General features: G+C 54.5%; 1 protein-coding gene across 1 annotated transcript in view; it reads right to left on the bottom strand.

Annotated features, from left to right (window-relative positions):
* Positions 1-10,239, bottom strand: part of LOC135817057 (mucin-19-like) — an 18,865-nt gene continuing 8,626 nt past the window's right edge. Inside the window, exons 2-4 of the mRNA XM_065330156.1 lie at positions 9,190-10,239; positions 1,182-9,144; positions 1-893 (exon numbers count right to left, since the gene is read on the bottom strand). The exon at positions 9,190-10,239 is cut by the window's right edge and continues 1,153 nt beyond it. Coding sequence (XP_065186228.1) covers positions 1,889-9,144; positions 9,190-10,239 — 8,306 coding nt within the window. The 3' untranslated portion in view covers positions 1-893; positions 1,182-1,888. The remainder of the gene's footprint in view (positions 894-1,181; positions 9,145-9,189) is intronic.

Genomic DNA, 10,239 nt, shown 5'->3' with positions numbered 1-10,239 from the left:
TGAACGCGTGCACCATCACACCAGTCGACGACAATCCCAATCTGCCACTACATGGTAGTAGTAGCAGCAGGGGAAAGTGTGCGTGTAGCACATGACACTTTAAAAGTACTTCTGTATGAAATTGATCAACTGGCGCAAAGCGTTGCACTCAATGTCAGAAATAAAACCAAGAGATGCCACACAGATACGTGTAGAGGGCAGAATGGATACGCGGAGCTTCACGAACTGTGTACCGGGATGGAATAAAAAAAAATGCACGAGTGACTCACAGAGGTTAACACTTAACATGATAAAAGAATTTGGAAAACGGCATAAAGGTAAAGCTAGCAGTGGGATAGATGAATAACGTTAGTCTGATGGATCACCAAGGACCAGAATGCTGCAAGAGCGAACCCAACAGGCAGCCATGGCAGCTGATAGCTCAGAATGCCGGCAGTGGATGCAGTGCCTAACTTACAAGAAAGAGGATTCTCGACATCAGGGTGTCACGCAAGAGAAGAGCTCACGGGGCGGACAAAAAAATTCTCAGCCCGCTAGGAATGAATCAGCCCTAGTACAAACAACGGATAGAATGCTAACAAGCAACAGACAAGATGGTTATAAAACAAGCAACAGACAAGACGGTTATAAAAGCAGTTCTTGTGCGCATAGCGAAGAGAAGACAGTTTGCAAGCTGGACACGAGACAGAAGTCCCAATTAGCGTTGGCTATTGGGAAAACCCAGCATATCAGGTGCTGCTAAAGAGACACACTGCATGGCACACCAGGTGCTGCTAAAGCGGACACACTGCACGGCACACCAGGTGCTGCTAAAGCGGACACACTGCACGGCACACCAGGTGCTGGTAAAGAGACACACTGCATGGCACACCAGGTGCTGCTAAAGAGACACACTGCATGGCACACCAGGTGCTGCTAAAGAGACACTCTGCACGGCACACCAGGTGCTGCTAAAGCGGACACACTGCACGGCACACCAGGTGCTGCTAAAGAGACACTCTGCACGGCACACCAGGTGCTGCTGAAGCGGACACTCTGCACGGCACACCTGGTGCTGGTAAAGAGACACACTGCACGGCACACCAGGTGCTGCTAAAGCGGACACATCGTATTGCATCACAGTTGCTAAGTTCCAGACAGATTTCCAGATTTTGGAAATGTACACACCGACACACCAACACGTGCGCCTCGTGTCACGGAGGCCATATGGATATCGGAGTGGGCCTGGGACCAGCGCACAGCATGCAGCTACGGGGAGGGGATTACCAACACTGGCACACATGCATACACTGCTGCGCACGGCGTACACATAAACTCGCATGTAAACACACACATTGGCACGCACATGCACACATAAAGCGAAGCATGAAAAGCCGATGCCGAGCCGTGAAGAGCAAGCAGCTGTGTCGAGTCACCTGCACATCTCGTATTCACCACTAGCTGCCATTGCTCTGCCATAGCTCTGCCATTGCTCTGGCATTCATGAGCATGGGCTCGTGGCATTTATGAGCAGCAGGGGACAGTGGTAACGCTTTCCTTCAGTTGAATGTGAATGCCAAGAGTGAAGGGGATTTCCCCTGGGCACGTGATCACAGGCATGTATGCTCATGCTAACATGCCATTAGAGTTGCCATGGAGACGCTACGGGATGCACGGCGGAGACACTGACGTATACTACCTGTATAACAGCCATGGTGAAATACCTTGCTTGTCTGCAGCTGTGCTGCTGGTAATGGTGATGGTAATGGTGATGGTAATGGTGCTGGTGGTGCTGGTAATGGTGCTGGTGATGGTGGTGGTGGTGGTGGTGCTGGTAATGGTGCTGGTGCTGCTGATGGTGGTGCTGGTGATGGTGGTGATGGTGTTGCTGCTGCTGCTGTTGTCATCACTAGGTTTTCTTGGAGATCTTTGCACTGGGTAAGTCGTTGGCTTGAGCAGGCCTGACCTGTGCCAGCGGCCGTTGTTTCTTCGCCAGATCATTCTGAACAGACTTGCGCCGCAGCTTTCGCTGCTGCATGCTGCGTGTGCTGGTAAAGCAGAGGTGACAGAGGAACGTCTTGGGAATGTTGCAGCCGTACCAGAGTGTGCTGAATGAGACTTTGCACACTAAACACTTCACGGTGCTGTCTGAAACACTGATGGCTGGCACTGAGGTGGTTGGCTGATGAGCATTGTCAGTGAGTTGCGTGGGAGATGTGCCGGACACAAACGACACCACCTCCTGCAGGCCGAGGTCGCGTTGAAACTGGGAGTCACGGCTGTGTGCGACCGGCACTAGTCTCCATGGCAACGAAGCATTGCCCGTGATCTGGTGTCGGGCTATGGTGTGCACGGCTTGTTCAACACTGCCACCGCCGCCACCACCGTCACCGCCGCCGCCGCTGTTTTGTTTTAAAGGCATTCGGAGCTGCTGCTGCTGCCGCTGCTGCTGCTGCTTATTCGTACTGGATGCTGCACGGCCAGTGATGGCTGACTGCAGCCTGGGCGGAGAGGAGAGAAACTCTAAGGCCATCGGCACCGCTGATGTCGCTTCTGCTGGAGCAGTAGAGGGGCGGTGGTCTGCCGCCAGCTTATTGACACCGGTCACTATTGACTGTGATGCTGGCGACGTTGATACTGTTACCAATGGCGATGCTGTTGACGATGACGATAAAGAAGATGGTGACTGCGCTATAGTCGTGAACGGATGATCCATGCGCACTCGTGTAGTTGCAGGGTTGCCCCCTAATTTGGGCAACAGCGAACGGAAGCTCAACTGTGGTGGTGGCGCACGCTTTGCCAGCTTTGTCGACGGAGTTGGCACCGGGGCTGACGAGGAGCGTGCATGCTTCAACGGACTGACCTTGGGGTGGGTTTTGGACGGAGAATTTCCAGGTTCCGAGCGGATTTTGATCTTGCGTGTGCCCTGCGATTCTGAGCGGATTCTAATCTTGCGTGTGCCTTGCGGGGCCAGCGATTCCGCCCTGCTCTCAGCGGTGGTGCGCGTGCCTTGTTGAGCCAGCTGCTGCTGCAAGCACCGCAGCTGTTGAAGAGTTTTCTCCGAGTGAGCGCTGAAGCTGCTCAGGATTTTCTGATGTGCGTCGAGTCGCTCGTGCCGTTTGGTCATCTGCTCAATGACATTGTTACAGGCGGTACTGAGCTGCTCAGTGGTTGCTGGTATCTTGAGTAGTCTTTCAGTCACCAAGCACGATGCTTTCTCGGCAGCCGATGATTCCTGGAGGTGGCGCGCCGTCTGCAGCAGCAGGAACGGGTCGATTTTCAGCTGGTTGTGCCAGAGCGTGACGGTCTTGCTCAGTGCAGTGTGCAGATCCTCATTAACTGTGCTATTGCTGCTGCTGCTGTTGCTCATTGAACTGGTAGGGTTGCTCATTGAACTGGTAGGGTTGCTCATTGCACTGGTAGGGTTGCTCATTGCACTGGTAGGGTTGCTCATTGCACTGGTAGGGTTGCTCATTGCACTGGTAGGGTTGCTCATTGCACTGGTAGGGTTGGTAATCAGCATGTGGGCAGTGCTACCTATACCTGGACTGCGCTCCACAGCACCGGGCGTCTTCTTCTCGAAACGATCACCGCGGGTAAATGCGGTGTTGCTGCTGCTGCTGCTGCTGCCACAGACGGCGGTAACTGCTCTGCCAGTACAGGATGTTGTACGACCAGCGCTGCTGGTGGTGCTGCTGCTGCTGGTGGTGATAAGACTCAGAGCTCTAGCTGTAGTTGTAGTACTGTACGACGGTTGTCTGTCAATACCAATGCCCTCAGAGGTGACAGGCGGCCGACCTTGGCGAGAGAGGGTTTGGTCACTCGTTGTATTTGCTCTGCTGGCGCAATACTGAACGTCACTGGCGACCCACTTGAATGGACTGTTTGGCGAGAGAGCACGACGACCGTCAGTCAGACTTGACATGTTCGTGGACAGTTTACACTGGTTGATAGGCATGCCGGTCTGTGAAGCAACAACCAGCGGGATTGGCTTGGCAAGGCCCGGCGTTGCAGTATCCGATTGTGACGTGCCGGAGAGAGGACCAAGCGGTGGAGTGTGGCTGCCATGCGGGCGTGGACAGAGAGCAAACACAGGGCTGGACGTGATGTGAGGAGGCGGGCCGGATGCATTGTCGTCGACATCGCACTTCCGAGTGGGCGACGGCGTGAGGATAATGGGACAGAACGGCGTGGCTGGAAGAGATTTTGAATCTGACAGTGGCTGGGTACTAGTACTGGTATTCCCTGGCGACTGGGCAGATGTGCAGGGGGTTATACTCTGCTCAGAGGGTGAGGTCGACGACGCCACGCATATCACAAGATTTGGCTCGTGTGACTCATCAGAGCTAGCACCGGGGCTAATGGCCAGCGAGCACTGTCTGGAAATGAGCTCTGGGCTGGGTGCTGCTGATCGGGAGTGACGGTTGGCCGTGCGTACCTCTGCTGCTGGCTCGGTGTGTTCCGCAATGCTCTGAGTGGCTGGTGTCGTGGATGTTGACGCAGAGGCCGAGTCGACATGCAGATCAGCGGTGTCTGCAAGTGTCGCTGTTAATGCTGAGTCGGTCGATGCTGTACGGGCGACTAAGCTTGGTGACGGTAACGGAACACATGTGGATAAACTGACTAGTGATGATGATGACGATGATGATGATGATGATGATGATGCTGTTGATGGAGACATCCTGATACTGCCTGTGTGTGTGTCATCATTAGGAACAGGTGACTCTGCAAGCACTGGAGAGGTTTCACCATCAACGGAGTGTTGACATGATGGAAGTGAGTCCGAACAGCCAATGGGTTGTTGTGCTAATGGTGAGTCTTTGATGGATCCCTCACCAGCCATGTCACCGCAATCATCGCCACTGCATGCATTGTTGTTGACATCGGTGCTGTCGCCTGTTGAGGCAATACTGTGCTGTGTATCAGTGACATTAGTCGCAACCCCAGAGTTACCGCCATCTGTATTACTGCTGCTGCTGCTGCTGCTGGTGCTGCTGCTGCTGCTGGTGGTGGTGGTGCTGCTGCTGCTGCTGGTGGTGGTGGTGCTGCTGCTGTTGTCATAAGTGGTATCAGTAGTACCAGCTTTGTTTACATCATTACTGGCACAATTAGCAATGCTTCCACCACCAAAACCACCACGGCTGCTGCTGTCATCTGCATGTAGCCTACTGCTGCCGTTGCTGTCATCTGCATGTACCCTACTGCTGCCGTTGCTGTCATCATTGCAAGCCTTCTCAGAGATGTTGCTACCACTACCGGTGTGATCAAGGTTTGTGCCGTCACTGATCTTGTCTATGCATGCGCTGGGAAAATCACCACTTCTGCTGGTGCAGTTGCTGCTGCTGCTGCTGCCTGTAGCGCAGCTGTCGACTGCAGCCTGCACACCCCCTCTACTGTTCATATCTGAATGGCAAGATGTAGCACTAGCTGCGGACGGAGCTCTGCACAGAGATCCACTGCACGCATCATCCTCATCACTGGCACCGTTGTCACCGTCATTCGCATTCTTGCTAGCCGTGTTAACGCTGTCGTTCACGTCCTTGTTCTTGGCATTGGCTACATGACATGTTGATGATGCTGCTGCTGGGCTGCATACTGTCGCTGGTACCTGCAGGGATACTTGCGCTGATGAGCATGCTGGGCTGCATACTGTCGCTGGTACCTGCAGGGATACTTGCGCTGATGAGCATGCTGGGCTGCATACTGTCGCTGGTACCTGCAGGGATACTTGCGCTGATGAGCATGCTGTAAGCAGGTCTGAGTCACACTGCTGCTGTGCAGTTCTGTCTGGACAACACGCACTGGCAACGGCATTATCCTCGCTATCCTCTGTGGCATTGTCCTCGTCGCTCATGGCAACGGCATTGTCTATACTGTGCTCGGCAATGTCATTACTGTCCATAGCATTGTCCACGGTATCCCTGGCATTGTCCTCGGTGTCCACAGCATTTTCCTTGGTGCCCATAGCAATGTCCACGGTATCCCTGGCATTGTCCTCGGTGTCCACAGCATTGTCCACGGTATCCCTGGCATTGTCCTCCGTGTCAATAGCATTGTCCACGGTATCCCTGGCATTGTCCTCGGTGTCCACAGCATTTTCCTTGGTGCCCATAGCAATGTCCACGTTATCCACAGCAGTTTCCTTGCCATCCATGGCATTGCCCTCATTGGTCATGGCATTATCCACGCTATCCCTGGCATTATCCACGCTATCCGTGACATTATCCATGCTATCCCTGGCACTATCCACGCTATCCCTGGCATTATCCACGCTGTCTATAACATTTTCCACGCTATCCATGTCAGCGCAGCAGATCTTGCTGGACAATGCTGGCAAGTCATGTGACATTGGAGTTGTGGTGGCCGGAGAGTTGGGACATGGCTCGTAAGCATTGTCTGCACTACTTGATGGTGTGCGCCTAGCTTCCGACTGCGGAGAACAAGAGCTGGTTTCAAGTGCACGAGAGGAAGAGGTGAAAGGCAGTTGCCGTACGAGACGGCCATTCTTAATGTGCACCTTCAGCCGTTGCACATTCAGCGTGAATGCTTTTAACCTACGAGCACTGTTGAGGGGAGAAGACGTGCCCAAGCAGCTTCTACTGGCACGGTCGACGGAGATGGCTGATGAGGTGGTAGGGGTGCGTGGAGTTGCCGGTGTGTTCTTCTCCGTGCTGATGATGATGGGCTGGGGTGGTAGTGTAGGCGACAGTGCAACACCATCACAAGTCTGCACACTGGTCACATCATCCATAGCTGCACCCTCTAGGCAGTCTGTCGGCTGCTGCGCTGCTGAATCAGTACTCGCCTGTCCAGCGGGAGATAATGTGACATCATTGGAATTCACAGTCTCTGCAACGGATGGCTGCCGAGCAGTGGGTGGTGGAGACGTACGCGATGGAATGCACAAGTGCAGTGCTGCGCGCTTTGGACTTAAAACAGCACCTGCCTCAATGGCAATAGCTGCTGAAGGAGCTTTCACACGAGCACTGTCATCACCTACGGCCATGGTTGGTGAAGACGCCTTCAGCGCACCACGAATCATCTCCAGAGGCGTTTCAGCTGAAGAGGCTTGCTGATCATCACCAGCACAAGTGTCACTCGGGAGCAGGGGTCCAGGGTTGTCTGTACTCGATTCCATAGTCTCTGTGAGCTCTGCTGTCAGCTTAAACAGGGCGGTGGCACTGGGCGGAACAAAGCTTGCTGCCAGTGGTGAGTTGACCAGTGCGCTGTTGTCCAACGGTGAGTACGTTGGTGCGTTCAAGTCGCTGCCGGTCAGTGATGGCAACAGACACGAGCATTCCTTGTCAAACACATCAGGGCTGGAGTCACTAACCGCAGTGGAGCTAGGTGCAGTTTGAGATGGCACAGCCGATGCTGTTGCCGATGCAGTGCATGTAGCATTACTGCACCTGTTGTCACTGCTCTGATGGCGCTCTGCAGGATTCTTACTCGTACTCTTGTCAGTCGGCAGGTTGGCAGCACTGGCGGCTTTGGCAGCACCAGGGAATTCAGCTGCTCTGGGTGATCCGGCTGTGCTGGGTGATCCGGCTGAGCTGGGTGATCCGGCTGTGCTGGGGAGTTTGGTAGCGCTGGGAGATTCAGCAGCACCGGGAGATCCAGCTGCTCTGGGGGATCCGACTATGGACTTGGCAGCGCTGGCAGGACAATCTGCATCGGACTCTGATGATAACGGCAGCGTGAAACTCTGAGCATTCTTCTCCACATCTACCGTGTCTACTGCGTCCGCAGTCATGTTTGCCTGACTGGACGTGAGTTGGTCTATAGCTGCGCAGAGTTGACTTAAGCCGCTAATGTCGGTCTCATCCATAGTCTCCACCTCAGGCACGTACACTACTGACGAGTCGGAGTGCGACTCCATACAAGCACCCGTAGCATTATCATGGCTGCAATCCAGCGGCTCTGTACAGGATTCCGAAGTCGTCGTGTGATTTCCGTCTGAAGAAACATCATGTCTTGCGTGACCTTCGGTATGGCGTGATTCATCACCAGCAGATATACACTGAGGCGTCTCCTCTCCGTCAGTAGTAGCTGCAACAGCATCGGTCGGCACTGGTGATGACATCACAACCACGTCCGACGACACACTAATGACCGACGTTGAGCCGTGTTGGTCACCCCGCTCAGGAGCCGATGCATTACACGCCAAGGCGCCGGCGTGTCGGTCACCCCGCTCAGGAGCCGATGCATTACACGCCAGGGCGCCGGGTAAGCCTGCCGTGCGTGCGCAGTGCGGGTTTGAGGTATCCGACGCGTGGGAAGCGGCGCTCGGCGGTGTCAAGCCACTGGAATCCACACTAACATCGGCACGCTGCGCTGAGGTCAAACCGATAGATGAGGGAGATCCAATGCATGTTACGAGCTGATCAGGTCTTGCTGCTGCTGTTGCTGTTGCTGTTGGTGTGGATGTTGGTGTGGATTTTGGTGTGGATGTTGGTGTGGATGTTGGTGTTGGTGTGGATGTTGGTGTGGATTTTGGTGTGGATGTTGGTGTGGATGTTGGTGTTGGTGTGGACGGTGGTGCGGACGACGGGCCTTTGCCTGTACTACTACTGCTACTGGTGGCATGCGACAGGTCGATTCTTAAATTACGGTCACGCCTTTTCGGCAGTGACTTTCCGGCCTGCGCAGCACGTGAAGTCGGAGTGTCTCTGCTCCTAATAGTACCTTCCGTCGAGCCAGTGCTTTGTGAAGCAGTCTTGCGTGGGCTGCAGGTCGTGCTGGTGGCTGCCGAACGGCTGCCAGAAGACGCATCCTTGGCGCGAAAGATGTTGTTCAAATACATTTCGATGTCTGGCGTCATCTTGACCGGAGTTCCCACTGGTGACAAGCCGGAATCACCCTTGTCCTTGGCACCAACAAACATCATCTTGACAATGCTGTGGCCGGAGGTAGGTGACCTCAGAGGTGACATGAGAGGTGTGGTGGGAGTAGATATATTACTACCACTAGTCCTGGAAGTAGTATCATCCGTAGAAGACGTGTTCTTGCGTCCTGTGCTGCCTGATTGCGATTTGGCAGCAGCAGCACCACCTGTACCACCAGCAGCACCACTACGACCACCTGCAGCAGCACCACTACCACTAGTACCACCACCAGCAGCACTACCTGTAGCAGTAGCAGCAGCACCACCACCACCACTGGTACCTCCACCACCAGCAGCAGTAGCAGAAGCACCACCACCACTACTACCACCACCAGCAGTAGCAGCAGCAGCAGCAGCAGCACCACCACCACCACTACCAGTACCACCATCAGCGGCACCAGCAGTAGCACCAGCAGTTGAAGTCGATTTCGGCGTTGCTGAGGAGGCGGCTGTTGGCTGTACGGTGTTGGTGGGTTGGGCAGGCTGGGACAGGACAGCAGGCAGTGATGTTTCTGATGATCCACTATGCCGTGGTAAATTGCCAACCGTACGGTTCCTGTAGTTAAAGCTTACAGACTGCGCATTCAATGCAGCAGCCGGCGTAGCATGCTTACTGGGCTTTGGGCGTGTTGAATCCCGGCCCGATCGGCGTAGGATTGACGGCGTTGTATTCTTGATGAATGCTGGAGCAGCCGATGCTTCCCAGTGGCTGTTGTGGGCTTGGTATGGAGGGAACGCAGCTGCCGGAGTCTCTCCTCTCCTGCTGCTGCTGCTGCTGCCTTGAGAGCCTGAATGCGCCATCCCAGTCAGAGAATGAAGCTCATCACAACTGCTGCTGTCATAAGATACATTAGTGCAGCTTTGTCCGCTCCGTGTACTTGACGACATTGTTGTTGTTGTTGCAGCGGAAAATTCTGATGGTTTCCTGCTGGGAAAGGCAGGCTGTGACGCTGCTGATTCGTCTGCTGTAATGCAACTTAAACTAAGCGAACTCTGCATCGCTGCTGCCGCTGCTGCTGGTGCTGGTGGCGTTGCTGATGACATGTAGCTGAGATTTAGCGTCGACTGCGAGGCAACGCCACCGCTGGGCTGGCTGTGCAGCGCGTACCGTCCCGCTGCGCCAAGGCAAGCATCATCGCTTGACGGCAGTCCCACAGCTGCTGTATTCCTCGAGTGTAACAGGGACGATGACGACGACGCTCCTGACTCCGGTCGGACTGACGCGCTAGGGTAGGCATGGTAACCAGATGAATCAATGGCCGCCGCTGCTGGCGTGGTTGAGTGTGAAAAGATGAAATCGGGCATTGGAAATGCAGGCATTGCCCTGTCACACGGATCACTGGTTGTAGTGTCTAGCCGCGCTTTCTTCAGCGCAC

The sequence above is a fragment of the Sycon ciliatum genome, chromosome 5, assembly GCF_964019385.1.
Source record: "Sycon ciliatum chromosome 5, ocSycCili1.1, whole genome shotgun sequence".
Lineage (NCBI taxonomy): Eukaryota > Metazoa > Porifera > Calcarea > Leucosolenida > Sycettidae > Sycon > Sycon ciliatum.
Note: the sequence above shows the minus strand (reverse complement) of the source record. Positions and strands in the feature narration are given on the sequence as shown.